Source organism: Paecilomyces variotii (assembly GCF_004022145.1).
Source record: "Paecilomyces variotii strain CBS 101075 chromosome Unknown C8Q69scaffold_15, whole genome shotgun sequence".
Lineage (NCBI taxonomy): Eukaryota > Fungi > Ascomycota > Eurotiomycetes > Eurotiales > Thermoascaceae > Paecilomyces > Paecilomyces variotii.
Genome location: NW_021167154.1, coordinates 460,081 through 480,688, shown reverse-complemented (window position 1 = coordinate 480,688; position 20,608 = coordinate 460,081). Strand labels below are relative to the sequence as shown.

At 49.3% G+C, this 20,608-nt stretch overlaps 10 protein-coding genes across 10 annotated transcripts; 5 read left to right on the top strand and 5 right to left on the bottom strand.

Annotated features, from left to right (window-relative positions):
* Window positions 1-86: 86 nt before the first annotated feature.
* C8Q69DRAFT_115177 (ubiquitin-conjugating enzyme/RWD-like protein) lies at window positions 87-918 on the top strand. Its single transcript, XM_028625153.1, has 2 exons — window positions 87-446; window positions 541-918. The coding sequence occupies exons 1-2, from the start codon at window positions 197-199 to the stop codon at window positions 792-794; spliced, it is 504 nt and encodes a 167-aa protein (XP_028481665.1). The 5' UTR covers window positions 87-196; the 3' UTR covers window positions 795-918.
* Window positions 919-1,042: 124 nt separating this feature from the next.
* Window positions 1,043-2,560, bottom strand: C8Q69DRAFT_510535 (meiotic recombination protein spo11; the record flags this gene model as incomplete). The annotated part of the gene is made up of 7 exons (XM_028633197.1): window positions 1,043-1,503; window positions 1,560-1,631; window positions 1,684-1,768; window positions 1,819-1,905; window positions 1,960-2,068; window positions 2,128-2,194; window positions 2,260-2,560. 7 exons carry the CDS (start codon window positions 2,558-2,560, stop codon window positions 1,043-1,045), a joined length of 1,182 nt encoding a protein of 393 aa, XP_028481664.1.
* A 394-nt stretch (window positions 2,561-2,954) lies between these two features.
* On the top strand, window positions 2,955-5,971 carry C8Q69DRAFT_115051 (lanosterol synthase). The gene is made up of 4 exons (XM_028625151.1): window positions 2,955-3,483; window positions 3,549-4,012; window positions 4,071-5,516; window positions 5,569-5,971. The coding sequence occupies exons 1-4, from the start codon at window positions 3,256-3,258 to the stop codon at window positions 5,654-5,656; spliced, it is 2,226 nt and encodes a 741-aa protein (XP_028481663.1). The 5' UTR covers window positions 2,955-3,255; the 3' UTR covers window positions 5,657-5,971.
* Window positions 5,972-8,120, top strand: C8Q69DRAFT_115052 (SGT1 and CS domain protein). The gene is made up of 2 exons (XM_028625152.1): window positions 5,972-7,155; window positions 7,225-8,120. The coding sequence occupies exons 1-2, from the start codon at window positions 6,286-6,288 to the stop codon at window positions 7,819-7,821; spliced, it is 1,467 nt and encodes a 488-aa protein (XP_028481662.1). The 5' UTR covers window positions 5,972-6,285; the 3' UTR covers window positions 7,822-8,120.
* A 58-nt stretch (window positions 8,121-8,178) lies between these two features.
* On the bottom strand, window positions 8,179-9,960 carry C8Q69DRAFT_480958 (PQ loop repeat protein). The gene is made up of 2 exons (XM_028631560.1): window positions 9,534-9,960; window positions 8,179-9,412 (listed from the first exon to the last, which is right to left on the bottom strand). The coding sequence occupies exons 1-2, from the start codon at window positions 9,587-9,589 to the stop codon at window positions 8,419-8,421; spliced, it is 1,050 nt and encodes a 349-aa protein (XP_028481661.1). The 5' UTR covers window positions 9,590-9,960; the 3' UTR covers window positions 8,179-8,418.
* C8Q69DRAFT_480951 (transaldolase) lies at window positions 9,961-11,772 on the bottom strand. The gene is made up of 7 exons (XM_028631559.1): window positions 11,523-11,772; window positions 11,413-11,456; window positions 11,213-11,347; window positions 11,045-11,153; window positions 10,756-10,987; window positions 10,359-10,698; window positions 9,961-10,303 (listed from the first exon to the last, which is right to left on the bottom strand). Exons 1-7 carry the CDS (start codon window positions 11,596-11,598, stop codon window positions 10,235-10,237), a joined length of 1,005 nt encoding a protein of 334 aa, XP_028481660.1. The 5' UTR covers window positions 11,599-11,772; the 3' UTR covers window positions 9,961-10,234.
* A 284-nt stretch (window positions 11,773-12,056) lies between these two features.
* C8Q69DRAFT_493780 (putative oxidoreductase,short chain dehydrogenase) lies at window positions 12,057-13,104 on the bottom strand (the record flags this gene model as incomplete). The annotated part of the gene is made up of 2 exons (XM_028632194.1): window positions 12,700-13,104; window positions 12,057-12,642 (listed from the first exon to the last, which is right to left on the bottom strand). Exons 1-2 carry the CDS (start codon window positions 12,981-12,983, stop codon window positions 12,057-12,059), a joined length of 870 nt encoding a protein of 289 aa, XP_028481659.1. The 5' UTR covers window positions 12,984-13,104.
* A 175-nt stretch (window positions 13,105-13,279) lies between these two features.
* On the bottom strand, window positions 13,280-16,414 carry C8Q69DRAFT_480947 (cysteinyl-tRNA synthetase). The gene is made up of 3 exons (XM_028631558.1): window positions 15,977-16,414; window positions 15,772-15,898; window positions 13,280-15,713 (listed from the first exon to the last, which is right to left on the bottom strand). The coding sequence occupies exons 1-3, from the start codon at window positions 16,243-16,245 to the stop codon at window positions 13,599-13,601; spliced, it is 2,511 nt and encodes an 836-aa protein (XP_028481658.1). The 5' UTR covers window positions 16,246-16,414; the 3' UTR covers window positions 13,280-13,598.
* On the top strand, window positions 16,393-18,454 carry C8Q69DRAFT_480946 (putative tRNA methyltransferase subunit GCD14). The gene has a single exon (XM_028631557.1). The coding sequence runs from the start codon at window positions 16,544-16,546 to the stop codon at window positions 18,032-18,034; it is 1,491 nt and encodes a 496-aa protein (XP_028481657.1). The 5' UTR covers window positions 16,393-16,543; the 3' UTR covers window positions 18,035-18,454.
* A 98-nt stretch (window positions 18,455-18,552) lies between these two features.
* C8Q69DRAFT_114930 (NAD dependent epimerase/dehydratase family protein) lies at window positions 18,553-20,305 on the top strand. Its single transcript, XM_028625149.1, has 4 exons — window positions 18,553-18,860; window positions 18,976-18,995; window positions 19,087-19,798; window positions 19,855-20,305. Exons 1-4 carry the CDS (start codon window positions 18,679-18,681, stop codon window positions 19,883-19,885), a joined length of 945 nt encoding a protein of 314 aa, XP_028481656.1. The 5' UTR covers window positions 18,553-18,678; the 3' UTR covers window positions 19,886-20,305.
* Window positions 20,306-20,608: the final 303 nt, after the last annotated feature.

Below are 20,608 nucleotides of genomic sequence, written 5' to 3'. Positions count from 1 at the left end.
TCTCTTTAAATACATCTATACACCCCCTCGCTGACATTCCTTTTCGCCACTGCTCTTCCTGCGAGTACCTTCAACCAGACCAATACCCCACTTCCGCAGTCGGCGCGCTGAGTACTTAACCGCCAGAGCATCCGCAACACGAGATCACTTTCCCTCTCGCGTCCACTTTAGAACGAGACACAATCGCAATCTCATTATGGCGTCCTCAGTAGCGCAGAAGCGACTCTTCCATGAGTACCGCAACCTATCCGTGAACCCTCCCGAGGGCATCACTGCCGGTCCCGTCAACGAGGATGACATGTTTCTCTGGGAGGCGCTTATTCAAGGACCGGAGGGCACTCCCTTTGAAGGAGGAGTGTTTGCTGCAGAGCTCAAGTTCCCGAAGGATTATCCGCTCAGTCCCCCTACGATGAAGTTTGTTGGTGGTGGAGTGTGGCATCCGAATGGTGAGCATACCTAGCCCTATTTGCTTTGACCGGCTTTGTGGATGGTTTATAGCGATGAGAATTGAGAAACTGACATCGTTGTGCCTTGATTTAGTATATCCCAATGGAACTGTGTGTATCTCCATCCTCCACCCGCCTGGCGATGACCCCAACCACTACGAGCACGCCTCCGAGCGATGGTCGCCTATTCAGAGTGTTGAGAAGATTTTGATTTCTGTTATGAGTATGCTTGCGGAGCCGAATGATGAGAGTCCCGCCAACGTAGAGGCCGCGAAGATGTGGAGAGAGAGGAGGGATGAGTATGAAAAGAAGGTTAGGGAGGAGGTGAGGAGGGGACTGGGGCTGTGATACGTCTTCATGAGTGACATTCGATCATGCGCTTTGGCCAGCGTGATGCTGTCGCATGTCATGAGTTGGTCGAGCATTCATTGCGGGCGTTATGTGGCGTTCTTCGATTATCCTGATGCTCTGCTGTTCTCGGTAGGGTGCTGTTAGACTTGATACCTCCTATCATTATTATACAGCGAGGAGTTATGAGAGGTGGTTCTCTACCGTTATCTATTATATTGATATTATACGACAGTGAGAATATAGACTTAGAGATACTTCCGAATCTGCTGGTCGATCCACCCTTCGAGACCTTGGTCTCGGTCATACAGCACTTCCGTTTCAGCCTTCAAATTGAGCATGAGCATTTGCTGCAGTTCAGTCCGCCACTGCGGCTCTGGTCCGTCCTCCGCAAAAACAGGGTTATTTCTAAGTATAGCAACTGCCTTCTGCCTGTCTCTTACGCTTAGTGGCATCAGCGCCTCGTCTCCTTGCGGGTCAGCGCCGGCTACTACGTCTGATGTCCGCAGACCAAGCCAGCAGATACCAGACACGTTGAGCCTGGCATTCTCGTGCGCCTGTGTCATTGAGCCGTACTTGTATGTGGACATGATTGCCATTCCGTCAGGATCGCTGTCCACAAGAGCATACAAATGCGGAGTGTCTTGCATGAAGGACTTGGTTTCTGAAAGGAGACGGATGAATGCGCGAGTGTTGATGTCGGGATAGCCTTTTCCCTGTCATTCGATGAGCTTCGAAAACAGCAAGTTTTGTTTGCAGTCTTACGGTTATGATGATTCCTTTTCCGGCCCTTGAGGAAATATGATAGCGGCTTCGTGTCAATCTGTGAAAGATAGCCTGTCGTATTGATTAGACGCCAGCATGTATTGTATACCTGAGTCCGAACAACTTGCCTCTTTTTCAACTATTAGCACCCATCGTATATCGAATATTATGATCTCGTCAACACCTTCTGCGTCGGGGATGAGAAAATCCTTCTCGATTTCAGTACCAGTCATCGGAGGATCATCTTGCATAAGCTAACCTCGGATGCTGCACCAATATCTAGGATGTTCCCCAATTTTAAGGCCAGAGAGAAGTCACCTGCCATTAGTCCTTTCGCTGCTGCTGTCTTTGATTCCGCATTAGATTTCCAGACCTGAGTTTTCCCTTTACACAAACTTACCACGTGAAGAGCAGCACGGTCGACCCCAATAGTATACGCTATGTCGTCTACAAGGGTATCGACAACTCGCTGGGAACCGAAGTAGATGGGGTCACTATAGTATATATCTCTTGAAGAGTGATAATTAGACAAGTCGCCATCAAGCATGTATATGGGTCATGGCGGTACCTCTTCGACGTCGTGATGTTGTTGCGAAGTGCGTCTGCAATGACTCCTAGTACTCGAATCGACACAGCTATTGAAGTATTAACGTCAAAAATCTTAGCGTGTATACTTATCCATCGCGAGCTGAGTCCGTACTGAATCTCCACGCTTCATAAGCACTGTCTCCAGGCCACGAGTACATTATTGCTTTATCCTCTTCGCGGGCTTCGAGAGCTGCATTGTGAGGATTGATAAAGTAATCTCCGCGGTTAGATCGTCGTTTAAGGAGGATAAATGGTCGTCCGTTGGGTTTCATAAGCTCGTCAACTGTGGTTTCGAGGAGTTGGCTGATGAAGTTTCGGACACGGTCTTCTGGTCGTTGCTCTGCATTGCTGGAGGGAGGGGGGCCTGAGTTTGGGGATAGAACAACAGGATAGCGACTACTGGGGAAAGCCATATTGAATGGAGGATATCCGAGGACAGTTTGAGTACTGTACTAAGCTCCGTCTCTTTGTGAATAAGATGATGTCGGGAAGTTTGGCATTGACACACAGCAGTATTGCCGCCCACCCATCTATGAATGCTTTTCGCGGTCCTTACCTCCAGACATGCTACTACAGCAATAATGAAAATTAAAAACAAATGATTTACAAAGAAAATGTTAGAGCATTCACATAATTGTAAATACGTCAAATAAAAAGAGTCCCAGGTCCATGTAGATTGTACCCCTAACTGCACAAGGGAGTGAGCATCAATGTGCTCAACAGACAAACTATTGTCTGAAAACAAACTATCATATATCGTCTGATCATAACATTTTGTCTCATATAAGCGCTGCTCGTCTGAAGATTGTACGGTTGTTGATGGTGAATTAGCGCCATCTGCTATCTAAGCGCGGGCGTGGGAGGATTTAGACCAATCACAAGCCACAACCCCTGATGACTCAGCTGAAGAAGGACAATTGTGGATCTGAAGCTTCATCTTCCCCCCGGAAACCAGGCAGTTGTATTAATTCCAGGGACCTCCCAGAGCCGACTCAATTGCTTTGCTTCCGTCGAGATACTTGGAAACGAGCATCCTTGGAGAGTAGGTCGCCGCGGAATGAGTCTTGCTGTCCATTTCTGAGTACAACAAGGGGCTTCATATTCCAAAATGTCTCAAGAAACCCAACAGATTGCCAACAGCCATATCGGTCCTTGGAGGACCGAGGCCCAGGGCCATCTGACCACCGATGAGAACGGCGATCCCAAAACAGACTATTCGCGTTGGAGACTTCGTGATGACAGTGGCCGTCAGACATGGCATTATCTCGAGTCTGACGATGAGAACAATGCATGGCCTCAAACAGTGGCCGACAAGTATCATCTTGGGCTTCCTACGGTATGCATCACTTTCTCCATGCATTTGATTGGTTCAAGGAGAATCTGAGACTGAATCTACCACAGGGATTGCCCGAGCTACCCCGGGCGACTACTCCGCTGCAGGCAGCCGAGAATGGCTTGTCTTTCTTCTCTCAGTTGCAGCTAGAGCCGGGAAACTGGGCGTGTGAGTATGGTGGTCCAATGTTCCTGCTGCCAGGTATCATCATCACTTACTATGTCACAAACACCCCAATCCCGCCGGAGTATGCAATTGAGATCAGACGATATCTGTTCCATCGGCAGCATCCCGTGGATGGTGGCTGGGGTCTGCATATTGAGGCTCACAGTTCGGTCTTCGGCACGGCAATGAACTACGTCACCTTGCGTCTCCTTGGCGTGAGTGAGGAAGACCCCCGTATGGTGAAGGCGCGTGGTCTGCTGCACAGCTTTGGAGGTGCCATCTATGGACCTCACTGGGCCAAATTCTGGCTCAGCGTGCTTGGTGTCATGGACTGGGAGTGTGTGAACCCTGTTCCTCCTGAGCTCTGGTATGTTTAGTTATCTTTGATGATGCTTCGCTGTTCTTTAAACTCATTTCATGTCTAGGCTCCTTCCAGACTGGGTTCCTTTTGCTCCTTGGAGATGGTGGATTCATATGCGCCAGGTTTTCCTCCCTATGGGTTACCTGTGGTCGAAGAGATTCACCCATCCTCTGGACCCGCTCACCAAGCAGCTTCGGGAAGAGCTCTATACGCAGCCCTATGATAGCATCGATTTTGCTGCCCATCGTTGCTCCATCGCTGAAGCCGACAATTATTACCCAAAGACTTGGATCCTCAACGCGGCTAACTGGTTCCTCGTGAAGCTCTGGAACCCTTATCTTCGACCATCCTTCGTGAAAAAGCGTGCAGAGGACTGGACTTGGGAGCTCATCCGGATGGAGGATGAGAATACTGATTATGCGGGACTCGGGCCAGTCAACAACCCGATGAACATGGTAGCCTGTTACCTGCATGATGGTCCAGATAGTTACTCTGTCCGTCGCCACCGTGAGCGTCTGAACGACTATATGTGGGTGAAAAACGAGGGTATGCTGGCCAATGGCACCAACGGAGTGCAAATCTGGGATACTGCCTTCATAACGCAGGCCATTGTCGTGGCCGGGTTTGCAGATGATCCGAAATGGAGACCGATGCTTACCAAGGCCCTGGAATTCTTCGAAGATCATCAGATTCGCGAGAACGTCCCAGATCAGGATAAGTGTTACCGCCAGCACCGTAAGGGCGCCTGGCCATTCAGCACAAAGACTCAGGGATACGTAGTCACCGACTGCACGGCGGAAGGGCTGAGGTCTACAATTCAGCTTCAGGAAATGCACGGCTATGAGAAGATCATCTCCGCTGAACGTTTGAAGGACGCCGTTGACTGCCTGTTGCTCATGCAGAATCCGTCTGGAGGCTTCAGTGAATACGAAAACGCGCGTGGTTCAGAGAAGCTGGAGATGTTGAATGCTGCCGAGGTTTTTGGTGGTATCATGGTTAGCCATGACTACCCCGAATGCACAACTGCCACTGTGACGGCTCTGTCCTTGTTCAGCCAGTTCTACCCAGATTATCGCGCTGACGAGATCAGGGCCGTGAAGGAAAAGGCCGTGAAGTTTATCAAACGCGTGCAGAGAGCTGATGGTAGCTGGTACGGATCGTGGGGCATTTGCTTCACTTATGCTGCCATGTTCGCCCTCGAGAGTCTCACCAGCATTGGAGAGACGTACGCTACTAGCGACTATTCGCGTCGTGGTTGCGAGTTTCTGCTGTCGAAGCAGAAGGAGGACGGAGGTTGGGGCGAATCCTATCTTAGTTCTGAGAGGCACGTTTACGTTCAGCACCAGACCTCTCAGGTCGTGCAGACTGCCTGGGCCTGTCTTGCTCTCATGGAGGCCGAGTACCCCAACCCAGAGCCCATCCGCAGAGGTATCAAATTGATAATGTCGCGACAGCAGATGAATGGTGAATGGCTGCAGGAGGCTATCGAAGGTGTTTTTAACCAGTCTTGGTATGTATAACGCTGTGCTTCTCGAGATTCGTCGGATGCTAATCAACACTAGCATGATTTCATACCCGAATTACAAGTTGTACTGGCCCATCAGAGCCTTGGGTCTTTATGCCAAGACATTTGGCAATGAAAGCATCTGACCGAAAATGTTGCCGGTTTGATATGAAAAGTCTCTGCTTTCCTACACTATTGCCCCTCTCATGTCTATGGGGAGATGTAACAATAGCTCTTTATTAATTTCTAATATGTTCATAACGAGATCTTCCATCTGGAATCTTTTTTCCCCAGAGTTTCTTCTATTCAACTACTAGTGTCTTGTTAGTGATATCTCTTAAGCATATTATCTGCTAATGATAACTAGGATACTACGGGACGTCTATAACTGCTCAATTACTGACAATCTCTCTCAATTATTATGGCCCAATATTTATTGTTTGATGGCTCTATCGATAAGATACCGTTGGTTAATCCAATCACGTGCAGAGCTTGGAGCTTCCCCGCAAGCTCCGAGCTCCGAAGAAAGCGGTAGAACAGAGCTCCAGACTGCGGACGATTCTCTTTGTTTTCACAAAAACATGAATTCTGGAAGCCTCCAAGCTCTGAGAAATATCTCCTAACTTTTCTGTTGTCTCTTATTACGCTAGGTTTGTCTCTCTTCCTCGGACTACTGTCTGGCTCAACAGTGCCAGAAGATACACAGACCCCTCATCAGCAGAATCACCGCCGCGTCTGTGATAGTGATAGTCGCGTGAGACACGAACCGTGAGATATGAATTTCGCAGGGAAGGGCGATGACGCCCTAGCGAAATCTGACTGGGCTTCTGCTATACAGAACTTCACTCGCGCCCTCCTCGAACTACCCCGCGCTCCGACCTATTACATCAAACGATCCACTGCTTACTCGCGTCTCAAGCCTGCGGATGGAGGTCCAAAGTACGAGGCTGCTCTTGGAGATGCTGACATTGCTCTTGTGCTTGCTCGTGAGCGTGGAAAGCGTGAACTGATCCTGTCTGCCCAGATGAGGCGTGCTGTTGCGCTGTACCAGCTTGAGAGGTACGGCGATGCAGCATATATTTTTGGTCTCGTTCAGGACAAGATCAATGCGAGCAAGCCGCCACCAAGCAAGGAGAATGATGTGAAGGAGGCTATGGCTCAAGGTGGTCCGGGACGTTCTTCGAAGAACTCATTTGAGCAGGAGTTGCCGATCTGGACGATGAAGGTCAATGGCAAGCTGAAGAGCTTGGCGGAGGGGGATGAGAAGAGGGCCGTTACAGTCAAGGAATATCCTGAAAATGTGCACATCCCTACTGCTGAGGAGATCAAAAAGAGCTTGGAGGGAATCGGTGAGGGGACGTCGAAGAGTGCAGTGGATGACAAGAAGGCAGCCGCAGGAAAAGAGAGAGCTGAAACTCCTGTCGGAGCGGACCGTACCAAAGAGACCCTCCTTGATCCTGTTCCTGGATCCTCTGCTCCTTTCACTGCAGGACCGGCTGCTCCAAGCCCTGCTGCGTCGACACCCATTGTGCCCCAAAGCAAGGTCCGCCATGAATGGTATCAGAGCAACGATTCCGTGGTCCTCACACTGTACGTGAAGGGTGTGCCGAAAGATAAAGTGGAGGTCGAGTTTAAGGATGATTCGGTACGTGACTCGCAAAAATCACCCGTCTACTCAATGACTTATGAGCATACTAACAAAGGGCCTGAATAGATATCTATCGAATTCCCACAGCCATCTGGCGCCCAGTTTACCTTCTCCCTCGACCCTCTCTTCGCGGCGATTGACCCTTCTGCCTCTAAATACACTGTCATGTCCACCAAGATCGAAGTCGTCCTGCGCAAGAAAGTCGCTGGTCAGAAATGGAGCGTCCTCGAGGCCACCTCCACTGAGAAGCTCGCTGATCGCTCCTCTATCGCATCTGCCGCACCCAGTACCTCGACCACTGCTTCTAGCTCTACCGCCCAGGGTCCCGCATACCCGACCTCCTCCCGTCACGGCGTTAAGGACTGGGACAAACTAGCTACCGATCTCACTTCCAAGAAGAAAGAAAAGTCCAAGGACAAGGATAACGGCAAAGGCAAAGCCAAAGACGACGCCACTGGCGATTCTGACGCGGAGTCCATCGATTCCGACTACGGTTCCGGCGACCCTGTCGATGGTTTCTTCAAGAAGCTATACGCGAACGCGGACCCCGACACCCGTCGTGCGATGGTGAAGAGCTATTACGAGAGCCAGGGCACCGCGCTCAGCACGAACTGGTCTGAGGTCGGCAAGGGGAAAGTCGAGCCCAAGCCTCCTACTGATTAAATTACATCAAATCCAACAACCAACGGAAGTTTGCTTTTTCTTCGAGATATCATGACGTGCCATGAGACAGCGAGACGAGACGAGAAAAGATAATGAGATGACCTGAAAAGCGAAATTCCCCACTTTGCATGCACATGGAGTAATGGTAATGGAGGCTGCTGGTTCTTGCTATGTCAAGACTATTTCTTTTTCTTAGCAGCAGCGGGGTTATTGTGACACGCGTTACTTATCAGGAAGCTGGCCTATGGTGCAGATCCTAATATGGAAGTGAGCGTGTTTGATATTCGACTTCAATTTCTTGTCTTTAATAGCTTTTTGATATTCGTATGTACGAGTATTTCAGACCATAAGGGGGTAAAAAAATACAAATCTTAGCTAGTGAAAGCACCATATCCATATCCAACTCCAGTAATAACAGTATAGATGATCCTGATTATCATCGCCACGTAAACGCCTTGAGCCCGTATAGATAGCTTCTTTATATCCCCGAGATTTCAAGTAAGATCGAAACATTAACCATCACATCCACCGTCTATTATGAACATGGTTTTCCTTTTCTCTCAATGACTCATTGAGACCCCCTTGTGAAAACAGCGGTCAGGCTACCACATGTTGATCTCCGTTCTTTCTATAGAGGAAGAACTGCACGAAGATGCCCAAGTCTAGTAGTAAGGTTCCAAGACTACCGAGCAACCAGGATAGATTGACCAGGATATATTTACCGTAGAGGGAAGCTGCCTCTCCAGGTTCGCAATGGTGTTTTCCATGCTCGCAGGGAGGCGAGTATGCGAAGATCGAGAGCACGTAGGTCAAGTTTCCAATGCAGGCGAATAGGAAAAATAGCATAGACACTCCCTCAGTGGACTTCCGACGGAAGTTCAGCAGCAGTTGGGGAAGGCGCGAACCAAGGTAGAGGGCTGCGCAGAGGTATCCGAATACCTGGCCCAGAGTATCGAACGTCAAGGGCTCGTGGGATGCATGGCCCTTGTGCTTCTTGGTATGCTGACTAGTCGAACGGGAGCTGACGTACCATCCGAGAATACCGGCAGCGCAGACGAGGACTATGGCAGAGCTGTTGAAGAAAAATGCTTGGAGAGTAGAAGGCTTTTTGGATGGAGCCTGAGATGGAGATGGTTCGATGAAGGGGGTCGCGGGGGATAGATGAGCTGCGTCGGTGGTAGAGAGCCGGCGCTGCACTTGCGGGTGCAATAGTGAAGATGTATCCTCATGGCGTCCATTCGCACGGCCATTACCGTTCTCAAGGTTATTTCCCAGCAGCGCTGATCGCTCCGTCGGCGTTGCGTTCTCTCGATCTCTCTGGTGATCCTTCACGGGGATATTATCAGATAACGTAAAACCACGGTAGTAGAAGCACTGCCCAAGCAGTACGATATCCGCCAGTGTATAATATACGGCGAGGATGGTCATCGTAGGCAGGACGCCCTGCAGCACTGCGCCTAGAATATTGAATACATCTCCGGCGAGCCAGACGACGACGAAGAGCACCGATAGTCCATCTGCGGAGCTGCGGCGGAAGTTTTCGATGATCTGTGGGGAGAAGACGACGACCCAGCAGGCAATGGAGATGGAACTATGGGACAAGCAATACAATACGTTAACCGTTTGCACGCATGCTATGACTCAAAAGAATATGGGTGGGAGTGGTTATGGGAAAAGGTATGCTGAACGAATATAGACCTGCAGAAACATACCCACAGATACCACTGAGGGCTTCAATGTCAATATTGCCCGCCTGCGGGGGGAACATTGTGGGATTGCGAGGATAGTAGAGCTCTATGCGATGCGATTCCGACAGACGTTCCAGTTAATCCCACTAGAATGCTCGCGCTAGGACAACATGGGAGGGAGGGAGAGAGGAGAGAGAAAGGTCCACGGAAGGAAATAAGATAAATGCGGCAACAATATGGGATGAACCATCCACGTCTATTCTCCTGATGATCAATTGAGTGTCTAGATGGAAGATAGGATGGAGAATTGGAATCCCCGCGGTGCGATGACGTCCAGGAACAAATTTCTGTCGTACCCACGTGACGAAAATCTGGGGTAGATCGGCGGCCGAGATTTGACTCCGATACTTAAGTAGGGCCGGACTTAGTTGTATATTTTTTTTTCTGTTCATCATAGACATCAGCTAACTCCTTCAACTATTTCGGGCATTCTGATACATTAAATTAAAATGTGTCCCTATGGAAAAGAGAATATGATTCACTCTAGACCTACAATTACTAACATGAATGCTCCCTTCTCTGCCGTAGGTGATGCAGGATTGAGAACCACGCAATTCTATAAGCATCGAACCAATGAGCAGCTTCAAAAGAAGGACTCTAATCGAAAATGCATGCGTTTCATCTGGACTGTTCCTACAGGTAAAAAGCGTTGCTCTGAGACAGTTTTACTCTTCAAGGAAAGGAGTCACGAGCTGTTCTAATTTATCCTGCATGTCGCAGAATATACTGATTGCCTTCAATTCCTAGCCTTAGCCTAAGCAATGCACATGGATTGATTCTAGGACTTACCTGGGCAAGCTTTCCCGCACTTTCACCATTGAGATCTCTCGCAAACGCCAAACGATACGCAGCGGGATCATTAAGGTAAGACATCTTTGCTTTCGGTACGGGTTCGATCGCACTTCCATCCTGGTCGAAGAGAGAAGGGGTAGTCGGTGCTGAGCCAGGGCTTGCTAACTGCTCAAGAAGACCAGGCGCAATAGTAATGTGGTCGACTCCCTTTAGTGCAAATATCTCCTCGGTCGACGTCAGACTAGCTGGCAGAACTTTAGTTTTCGTGACTGCGACAGCCTTGTAGTAGCGTTGAACGGAGACACAGAATGATAAGAGTTTAGCAGGATCCACGAATCTGAAATATGGAGGTCAGTGTTATTACAGCGTTGTTTGAGGAATACACACAACTCACCCTGGTTGGAAATGTACTTTTAGCTGATTGACATATGGAGCGATGTATGTGCAGCCGACTTCTGCTGCTAGAGCAGCTTGGCATAGGGCGAATAAAGTGGTGGCCAGTGTCGGGATTCCCTCCAGTTCAAGTGCGCGGCAAGCCATCAAGCCCTCCCAGGTACTGGGGATCTTGATGCAAATCCGAGACGGGTCGAAGCTTGGGTTTAGGTAGAGGAAAATACGAACAATCCCTGTAAGTTCGATTAGTGACCAGAACGGTATAGATTTTTCAGATAGAAAATTTCTACTCTGTGAATTCAAGATCGTCTTTTCCGTGGAGTAAGAATAATACGGATTCGTTTGTATGTGAACACGACCGGTGAGGTGTGGTGCAATCTTCAAAGCTAACCGGACCATCTAAAGTAGGAAAATCAGCCATAAATGCGCCTAAATTCACTAGGAGCACAGAGAAATACCGCAATTTCGATTGTCAATTCTGCCAGACTAATACTCGGAGAGTGTTCTGAGTTGGTGAGATCCTTTGCGTCCTTCACTGAAGCACGAAGCAGGTCCGCATGCTTCGGTTTCGAAAGTTCGCCATATGCAATTGCCTATATTGATCTGATGTCAATATCCCATATCTACTATCAAGAACATGCATATAAGGGATTCTGACCTGGTTGGAGGTACAATCCTGGAATTTTCCCAGTTTCTTTGCCACTATCCGTGATATCAGCTTCTCTAGACTTCGGCTGATCTTGGATGGCTGTTATCAGATCTGCCTACCTTCTTCATCCATTGTGTCGCAATCAACGATGGTTGCTTCCCGGAGAACCTCCAGCCCGGTTCGTTCTGAGGCCATTTTGTCTGATGTGAGTAAGGTTGGCAACTTTAGTTGCAGTGCAGTGACAAAAAGACAGGATAGCAAGAGAGAGATCTCTGAGAAATCCTGGTAGAAATAAAGAAACGTCGGAGATAGAATAGGCTAAATTCGCAGATTGGGGAACCCCGCTATTATTCTAGTCATCTGATACCGTATGCATGGAAGTCCCGAAATGGTAAGTCTACCGGACGACGACAACAACATGGGTAAGCCAGAATGCGCCTTTGAAGCTTTATTGAAGATTTAGCGAGGAGTACTTTTGTTCTTTTGAGGCGAGAACATTACAGTGTAGTTATGAATGGGTTCCTCATTCAATACTTAACTGCCAGTTCTTGACCTCAAGTTCTACATTTTTAGAGTAAGATGGGTTGTAACTAAATCGAGTAAAGTAAAATGGGAATATCGACTGACAATAACAATATCCAAGGTGAAACCCCTTACAGGTTTCCAGCTACATCATCATGGTTGGTAGGAGTTGAGATATCCTTCCACCCATCCAAGAGGGTGATCGTCTCCTGGCACTTGGCCCTGATGAGCTCGTACGAATCCGCACCCAATGCCAGCCTGATCGGGATGTCCTTCCCAGCTGCGGTACTACATTGTGTAAGAACATCGATGATGACCTTACAGCCCTTGGCAATATCTCCCGGCTGCTTCTGGTCCAGGGCTTCTAGCATCTGCATTCCCTTTCGTGCAGCGGCACCATCATAGTCTGCAATGTAGTTCTGGATAACAGATCGATTGCCTCCGTCCAGAAGCTTGGATCTGAAAAATCCAGGTTCGATGCTGATGGTCCTTATTCCGAATTCGGCAAGTTCACTGCTCATAGCCTCTGAGATTCCAGCGACTGCCCATTTCGATGCGCAGTATATACCTACTCCAGCAGGACCTGTCCAGGCGCCAATGCTGGAGAAGTTTGCAATGACTCCGGATTTCTGGGCCCGTAGGTAAGGCAGGAATGCTCTATTGATATTGAGGAGACCGAAGACGTTGGCGTTGAATTGAGAGTACGTCTCTTCTGGGCTATTGCGAAGATTAGCTTTTTATCCTGCAAATTTCCCAATATTAGGATGAACTTCCCTTGTCTCTTCAATAGATCCTGAGCAAAGGTACCCGGCGTTGTTAACCAAGATATCGATTCTGTCATAAACGGCATACGCCGTAGCCGCAGATTGCTTCAAAGATCCCAAATCTGCCGTAACATCGAGGGGCAAGATCTTCGCTCCTTCGGCCTCGAGGTCTGCCAGCTTGGAAACATTGCGGGCTGTCGCAATGACCTTGTCGCCTCTCTTCAGGGCTTGAAGTACGAGCTCTCGGCCAAAACCAGTTGAGCACCCGGTGATAAACCAAACGCGAGGAGACATCGTTAACGATGAACAGAATTAGAGTATATATAGAACAAGAGAGAGTCTGGAAAGGGCGGAGATTAGAGAAGCAGAACAGATATAAATATGCCCAAACCTCATACAAAGACACGGCCGCTGGGCTGATCCAGAAAAAAGTAGTCGCATCGGCCGCATCCCCGCATCAAGTATTATCTTACATTACATTAAAATCTTACACGGTCTTGCTAGCCATCAAATTATCCATTGGGAAAGATGCATGAATAACTTCTACTTGTTCTATGCAGCCGATGACTCCGTCAAAGGCCGTTCAGAGTCCAATCGATGCGGAAGTATCAGAGACCGGAAGAGGATTCGGTCCTTTCCATCCTTGTAATTATAATTGATAAGGCGTTCAGCATAAGCGCTAGAGGAAGGAAACTATGGTCACTTGTCTTTAGGTATTTGACATTACTCATAACCTGAAAATGTAACATCTACAGACGACGCCACATGTGCGAATAGCGAGGTGGAAAAACAACGTATCTTTTTTATGGTTCGAGATCGAGTCTCCGTATAACGCCTGAAATGCAACGATCGAAATCATACAAGACAGTAAACATGCCACGGCTGAGGCACAAGCCTGCCGGTAGGTATCTATTTTGCGCCCTGCGCACTCGCTAACCAAGCCTCATGCGCCTTCTTCTGTCGTTCCCAATCTTTCCGCAGCTTCTTAGCACGGCTCTTGTTAATCTCCTCGCCGGCTGCGTCATGGGTTGGGATACCCTCTGCATCCCACGCGCTGTATTCATTTGTTCGGAACATCTCCAGGTGACTCAGCTTGCCTTTCTCCAACTTTTCACGCGCTTCTCTTTCCTTCTTCTCCTTTTCGAGCTGCTTCTGGCGAGCCCGCGCGGCCTTTTCCTCGCGAGCTTGAATGAGCTCCTTGCTGACAGGGCGGACCAATGCTGGCTTGTTGTCGCGATCCTCCAGGTAAATGCCAAGATCGAAGAGGTCAACATCTCGCACACGATCGCAGAGGCTTAAGATTTCCTTCTCGATATTACTAGACTGCTCAAGAGAAGACACTTTCGTCTTGAACTCAGACAAAACAGTAGCATAAGGCTTAGCATTTTCAGGGACCTCTTGTTCTGTCACCGACCCACGCGACACTATCTCCTGTATCTTCTCAGGGGTTAGTCCGGTCTTTGCCTTCGCGGCCTGACGGAGGGTGTCGCGCATCTCAGAAAGGGGATAGAGATAAGGCTTCGCTTCTTCTGGAACATCAATCCCAGACCAGCCGATCTCCGCACTGTCCGGTGAAGCAGTACCATTGAGACCAAAGGTATTCACCATGGAAGTGATCCAGCGCGCAACAGCTTCCACATCCTTAGCCTTCAATGTCTCCTTGTCTGCGCTATTGTACTTCGTAATGAGCTCCGAGATGGCATACATGGCTCCAGGAGTGTTAAACGAATCGCACAGATGTTCGCGAACAGTGGCCTTGGTAGACTCGAGAGCGGCAGCGAGAGTCTCGTCTGTGGCGGAGCCAGATTCCTCAAGAGCAGATGGGTCCTTCACCTTCAGGAAAAAGTTGTTCACCTTGTCCTCCCATGCGTTTCCAGCATTGATAAGGTCCTCCGTAATCTCAATGCCTTCCCTCCAACCGCCTAGCAAGAACACAATGCGCAGACTCCTTGGGGTCCAAGCTTTCTGTTCTAGTGCTTCACGGATTGTGGTGAAGTTCTTCAAACTCTTACTCATCTTGCTTCCTTGAATCGACAGATGACCCATGTGGAGGAAGTAGTTCACCCATTGCTCATGCGAATGGTCTTCGCACGACCAGAAGGCCTCACTTTGAGCGATCTCGTTGTCGTGGTGTGGGAAGGCAAGGTCAATGCCTCCAGAATGGATATCCATCTTTTTGCCGAATTTCGCAGACGCCATGGCGGAGCACTCAATATGCCACCCAGGACGACCCTTACCCCAGGGGCTGGGCCAGCTTGGCTCTCCTGGTTTAGAAGACTTCCACAAAGCAAAATCGGAAGGTGAGCGCTTCTCCGTAGTCTTGCTAGTCAATGCGCCTTCCCCTTCTGCGAGGAGCTTGTTATCGGTGCGGCTCCAAGGCTCCAACCTAGCATAGGGATTACCCGCAGCCTCAAAGGCATTGATGTCGAAGTAAACTGAACCATCCGCCGTCACGTAACCGAAGTTATTCTGAACGATCTTCTCGACGAAATTGGCAATCTCGTTGCCGTATTCCGTTACTCGAGTCAACTCGTCGGGGTCCAAAACATTCAAGTCTCTCATATCCTGCATAAACCTTTCTTCGTACTTCTTTGTAAGCTTGGTGAATATTGCATGATCTTCTCCGTTTATCATCGACCCTTTCAGCGAATCCAAGTAGGGAAGCAGGACGTCTTGAATGCTGTCGTAGAAGCTTTCGGCAAGAACCGTCTTTCCCGAGCCCTGGGCCTGCGCAATAGCCTTGGCCGCGGATGCAACAGTCTTGATGTGCATCTTGACCTTAGCTTCGTCGTCACCTGGCTTCTCGTTTCCAGGTAGGGGACCACCATTGAGCACGACTGCATATGCCTTCTCCACTTCTTCCTGGTATTTCTCCGGTGAGAGCTGCGGGTCGAGCAACGGGAGGTTCTTTTTGATGTAGGCCGTGTATGCAGATCTGGCGGTCTGGAGGACTTCCTCGTCGACAGTTGGGTGTGCAGAGACGAACTCAGAGAACAGATGCTGCTGTCGGCCTCGTAGGATAATCTAGAGGCGTTTAGTTCTTGCTGCGCCAATTCTCTGTTCGTTGTGAAGAAAAGCGTACCTTGTCATCCACATCCGTGATGTTCATAACGAACTTCACGTCGAACTTGAAATAGTCGCGCATTAACCGCCGAATAATATCAGTGCTCACATAATTGCGCGCATGCCCCAAATGCGCATCATCATATCTAGATGCAGAAGTTAGATACTCTGATATGGGACCAAGCCAGCAACTCCAAGGCGCCACTTTCGCCTGCAATACTCACACCGTCGGTCCGCAAGCATACCAAGTCACCCTCTTGCCCTCCGGATCCAAAGGAATGAACGGCGTCTTTGTCCTTGTTAACGTATTGTAGATCTTCAGCGGCGGCAGACGCGCACCGGCTTCCGCAGGGAGAGCCGGTTGCTGCCACGGCGGCTGCTGGCGCGAGGTACTCATGGTCCTCGGGAGAATAAACAAGGCAGTAGTCGAGGGTGGCCGCTGTCTGAAAACAGAGGTAAAGAAAAGAGCGCAGGGACGAGAGGAGAAACGCATAAAGGAACGGAGGGAATCAAGGAGGGGCTAAAGAGGGAGGGGTGACTCAAGGACAAACAGAATGCCGCCATCTTCAGCTCCGCCTGAACCAAACAACTGCGGAAGCTGATACGGAGAAGCACTGAGCCCTAAGCCCTATCTAGCCCGTTTTGGGCCATCTCCGTAGAAATCTTGCAAGACGTCAACTTTTGCGGGGGAAAAAGCGTGTACAGAACGAATTATTCTCCTGCCAGGGCCGTTGCGAGTTTCGAATAGAGGGAGATAATACCGGTTTCGCATCGGCCTATTTTCCGTCATCATGCCCTCTCCTTTCCTGACTCCTGGCAGGTCTTCGCAGCCAGATACGCTCGCTGTTCTTCATCTACGCAGAGATCAGCTTGTCACGACCGTTCTCAGGACATACGACGATGAAAATCTAGGATACGATGAAGGAAAAGTCACCAATACTCGCTTTGGATCTTATCCGCATAGTACCTTGCTCGATCAGCCATGGGGTTCGCAAATCGTCGCTTCGAAGGTCGATACCGGATCTCGCGGCCGGAGACAGCAAAAGCGCAAAGCAGATGATATTGATTCTTCAGGGGCGGCAGACGGAGTGAGGACAGCCAAAACTCCAGTCGCAGCAGCGAGTGGTTTCATCCACCTGCTTCCACCGACTCCAGAATCGTGGACTGCATCGCTGCCTCACCGAACCCAGGTTGTCTACACGCCCGACTACAGTTACGTTCTACATAGATTGCGCGCGCGACCCGGCAGCAGAATTATTGAGGCTGGAGCGGGCAGTGGTTCCTTTACACATGCCTCAGTTCGTGCAGTGTTCAACGGATACCCTGCCGAGGCACCTCCTGCGAAGCGAAGACGACTGGGCAAAGTTTGCAGTTTCGAGTTTCACGCTCAGCGCGTTGAGCGGATACAACAGGAAATAAAGGAGCATGGACTGGAAGGTTTGGTGGAAGTGACACACCGTGATGTTTACAAAGATGGTTTCTTGGTGGGAGACCCAAAGACGGGAGCATCACCCAAAGCCAATGCTATCTTTTTGGACCTACCGGCTCCTTGGCTTGCTCTCCCGCATCTCGTCCGCTCGCCTAGTAATGGAACAGAGTCCCCTCTCGATCCGTCATCAGCTGTGCATATATGTACATTCTCGCCCTGCCTGGAACAGGTGCAAAGGACAATCACAACTATGAGGCAACTTGGGTGGCTAAACATTTCGATGGTCGAGGTGCAACAGCGACGAATCGAAGTCCACAGGGAGTACATCGGACTGGAATATGAGGGTGTCCGCTCTGCAACAGTCTTCCCTAACTCAGTGGAAGAGTCGGTTGCGAGACTGCGTACCGTTGAAGAGCACGCCAAGCGCTATCGCGTGACAGCAGAACAGGGCGAATCTAGTGAGACACCCCTTCGACGACAAACGACGACCGGAGACGGTGAGACGGACAAGGGAGCGGCCGATCGGTCTAAGCAGCGGCCCCCTCCATACAACTCTGGTCGTCTGATCCATCGCACTGAACCTGAGATCAAAACTCATACCTCATATCTTCTTTTCGCAGTACTTCCACGTGCGTGGTCGGAAGAAGATGAAGAGAAATGTCGTCAGACTTGGCCCTCGCGCAAGAGTGACGCTGAAGCTGGGAAACCCAAGAGCAGAAGGCAGTTGAAGAGGGAAGAACGAGCCCAATATAAACAGCAGAAGGCCGCCGAGACTGAAAAGGCCTCGCAAGATGCTACTATAAAGGAGAAAGCCGACGACAAGACGAAAGACGTCGAAATGACGCAGTCATAGGAGCTGTCATAGCCAAGGACGATTTTGTATACTGAACAACATAATTATTTGCATATCTGGGTGTTCTGAGAGATCAAATTTCTTATATTAGACGGTTGTATGACGGCCCAAAAGCATTATTGGAATATATATGAGCTACTTCAGCTCATTGTGGCTTAATCCCAGTATGCAAGTACGTACGCGCAAATGGAAAAACGCGTATCACGCGACACTATATTATCATTTAGTGGAGGTATCAATGCTGTCGTATGATTATTATCTCTCTTAATTTATCTTTATCCTCCGCGATGGTTATTTGCCGACCCCGCCTCTAGAAATTGATGAGCCAGCATGATACCAGTCAAATATGCCCACCATTGCGTGTGCAGCCTTCTCCTAATAGTATAATCATGTATAATAACTCATAAGTTCTAGCAATTGCATAAACAATGCCCTGTGGTAGCTCTGCTGAGTAAGGCCCCCCCATTCCCCATAACTAGTTAATCAGTTACTATACGTCATGGTTCTCGCTTGCGTCCCGCGTAGAACTAAAGATCAAGAGTCGTCATGTAGTCCCTTCAAAAGTGTTTCACCTAATCATTTCCTCACTGATCTGTTTGAATTGAGTCAGTATCGATTCAATTCCATTCCAATTACTACGAAGCATGTCTCACACAGCACTTGTCACCGGTGCGACGGGCCTGCTGGGCCGTCAGGTCTTCAAGATTTTCAAACATGCTGGCTGGCTTACTGTCGGCCAAGGGCACACGCGAGCTGTCCCGCCTACGATCATGAAGGCCAATCTAGAAAATCCAGAGGAAGCGAGGATGCTGCTGGACGAGGCAAAGTAAGTAGTATGTTTTGAAAATTGGCGGTTCAATGGCGTGGTTGTTCGATTTGTATAGGTGCGGGGTAGATTGGGTTGTTATCATTATTTTGGTGCTGACAGTTACGTGTCTTAGGCCACTGGTCGTTGTTCATTGTACGTGCTCTTTCTAGATGAAATATATACTCGTCTATGCCGGAGTAGTTGCTCTCTTGTTTGATCACGTTTCTGACAAGCCCAAATACAGGCGCCGCAAACCGCTCTCCTGACCTGTGCGAGAACGACCCGGAAAGAGCTTCCAAGATCAATGTCGAGGCTACCCGTGCACTCGCTCAGGCTACGTCGTCACGGGGGATCTTCCTCATCTATATCTCGACGGACTATGTCTTCCCTGGTCGGCCAGGCGAAGCCCCTTACGAAGCTTCAGCGAAACCCGAACCTACGAACAGATACGGGCAGATGAAAAGGGATGGCGAAATTGCCGTATTAGAGGAGACTAGCGAAAACGGCATGGGGGTGGTCCTGAGGGTACCTGTCCTCTACGGCTCCGCTCAGAAGAACGAAGAGAGCGCGGTGAATGTGTTGGTAGACGCGGTATGGAAGGCTCAGGACGAGAACGCTGGCGTGAAGATGGATGACTGGGCCCAGCGATACCCGACCAACACGGAGGATGTAGCAAGGGTGTGCCTTCATACAGCGGTCAAGTATCTCACTAACCGAGATAAGCTCAAGGAGATGCCAAGAATCCTGCAGTTCTCGTCCGAGGACCGAATGACAAAATACGAGATGTGCGAGAAGTTTGCGGAGATCCTAAATCTGCCATTGCCCGGCATGATCAGGAACAAAGAGGGAAATGATCCGAACGCTCCTGTCCAGAGGCCGTACGATACCCATCTGTCGACCAAGGAGCTAAAGGACCTTGAAATCGATACGAGGACGGTGGACTTTGTAGCCTGGTGGTATGTATCTCCTATCCGTAAGAGAAACTGGGAATATTGAGACTGACTTGTTGCAGGAGGAGAGAACTAGGCGCATACCGCAAGTAGAGAGAGAGCATCAAGCCATTGGTCAGCTCTCAAGCCTGTCGGGAGCAATATCCCTAGAGCAATCGGAATCTTCAGTCCTCTGGAGGAGCGAACGCACATTCCAGAAAAAAATCCTGTACATACCTACCTACCTATCATGATTCAGCTGCAATGCTCAGCAAACAGAGTGTTGACGCCCAAGCACGACTGTCCACGAATGAAGTCAAAAATATTTTCTGAGAATTGACCCTTCCAAGGTAACCAGTTCTCATTTCCGCAAATTTCACAAGAATGGTGTAGAAACAGCCCGGTAGAAATTAGGACGGGTGAATATGATATGTTCTGAGACCATTGAAGATCTCCATTTGCCGCGGTGGAGATCTTTAAAGCCTCACGACTAGTGGCAAACTGGACATCCAATGTTGTATCAGCGTGTGTGCTAAGGTCAACAGCAGGGAAGAATGAATAAGTAGAGGCTGGTACCAGCCTTGTCGGCACATTTGTCCAGGAACTGAATGGCGGAAGTTGAACTGCTTGAACCGACTATTCGACAGCGTTGTATGCCTCGTGAGTTGGAAACCGGCTGACTGTGTGACGTTAGAAGAAAACACAAAGTGTTAAGTGATATGATCAGCAGCTAAACAATTAACTGCCGATAGTAGAAGGGGACAACAGCCTATAATAGAAAAAATGAAGTAATAATAGTAAACGCTAGATGCTTCAGCCTCAAATAGTCTTAACTCG

Excerpts from the sequence above, each read along its gene's own strand:
- C8Q69DRAFT_480947 (XM_028631558.1), bottom strand. The coding sequence starts at position 16,245 with ATGCGTTTCTCCTCTCGTCCCTGCGCTCTTTTCTTTACCTCTGTTTTC. Across the intron at positions 15,899-15,976 it reads TATGCTTGCGGACCGACGGT|ATATGATGATGCGCATTTGG; the intron begins GTGAGTATTGCA and ends TTCTGCATCTAG. Across the intron at positions 15,714-15,771 it reads TCACGGATGTGGATGACAAG|ATTATCCTACGAGGCCGACA; the intron begins GTACGCTTTTCT and ends AAACGCCTCTAG.
- C8Q69DRAFT_114930 (XM_028625149.1), top strand. The coding sequence starts at position 18,679 with ATGTCTCACACAGCACTTGTCACCGGTGCGACGGGCCTGCTGGGCCGT. Across the intron at positions 18,996-19,086 it reads GCCACTGGTCGTTGTTCATT|GCGCCGCAAACCGCTCTCCT; the intron begins GTACGTGCTCTT and ends GCCCAAATACAG. Across the intron at positions 19,799-19,854 it reads GTGGACTTTGTAGCCTGGTG|GAGGAGAGAACTAGGCGCAT; the intron begins GTATGTATCTCC and ends GACTTGTTGCAG.
- C8Q69DRAFT_115051 (XM_028625151.1), top strand. The coding sequence starts at position 3,256 with ATGTCTCAAGAAACCCAACAGATTGCCAACAGCCATATCGGTCCTTGG. Across the intron at positions 3,484-3,548 it reads ATCATCTTGGGCTTCCTACG|GGATTGCCCGAGCTACCCCG; the intron begins GTATGCATCACT and ends AATCTACCACAG. Across the intron at positions 4,013-4,070 it reads CCTGTTCCTCCTGAGCTCTG|GCTCCTTCCAGACTGGGTTC; the intron begins GTATGTTTAGTT and ends TTTCATGTCTAG.
- C8Q69DRAFT_480951 (XM_028631559.1), bottom strand. The coding sequence starts at position 11,598 with ATGGCCTCAGAACGAACCGGGCTGGAGGTTCTCCGGGAAGCAACCATC. Across the intron at positions 11,457-11,522 it reads CGACACAATGGATGAAGAAG|TGGCAAAGAAACTGGGAAAA; the intron begins GTAGGCAGATCT and ends TATCACGGATAG. Across the intron at positions 10,699-10,755 it reads AAAGTACATTTCCAACCAGG|ATTCGTGGATCCTGCTAAAC; the intron begins GTGAGTTGTGTG and ends TCCATATTTCAG.
- C8Q69DRAFT_480958 (XM_028631560.1), bottom strand. The coding sequence starts at position 9,589 with ATGTTCCCCCCGCAGGCGGGCAATATTGACATTGAAGCCCTCAGTGGT. Across the intron at positions 9,413-9,533 it reads GCCCTCAGTGGTATCTGTGG|TTCCATCTCCATTGCCTGCT; the intron begins GTATGTTTCTGC and ends CTTGTCCCATAG.
- C8Q69DRAFT_480946 (XM_028631557.1), top strand. The coding sequence starts at position 16,544 with ATGCCCTCTCCTTTCCTGACTCCTGGCAGGTCTTCGCAGCCAGATACG.
- C8Q69DRAFT_115052 (XM_028625152.1), top strand. The coding sequence starts at position 6,286 with ATGAATTTCGCAGGGAAGGGCGATGACGCCCTAGCGAAATCTGACTGG. Across the intron at positions 7,156-7,224 it reads TCGAGTTTAAGGATGATTCG|ATATCTATCGAATTCCCACA; the intron begins GTACGTGACTCG and ends GGGCCTGAATAG.
- C8Q69DRAFT_115177 (XM_028625153.1), top strand. The coding sequence starts at position 197 with ATGGCGTCCTCAGTAGCGCAGAAGCGACTCTTCCATGAGTACCGCAAC. Across the intron at positions 447-540 it reads TGGAGTGTGGCATCCGAATG|TATATCCCAATGGAACTGTG; the intron begins GTGAGCATACCT and ends GCCTTGATTTAG.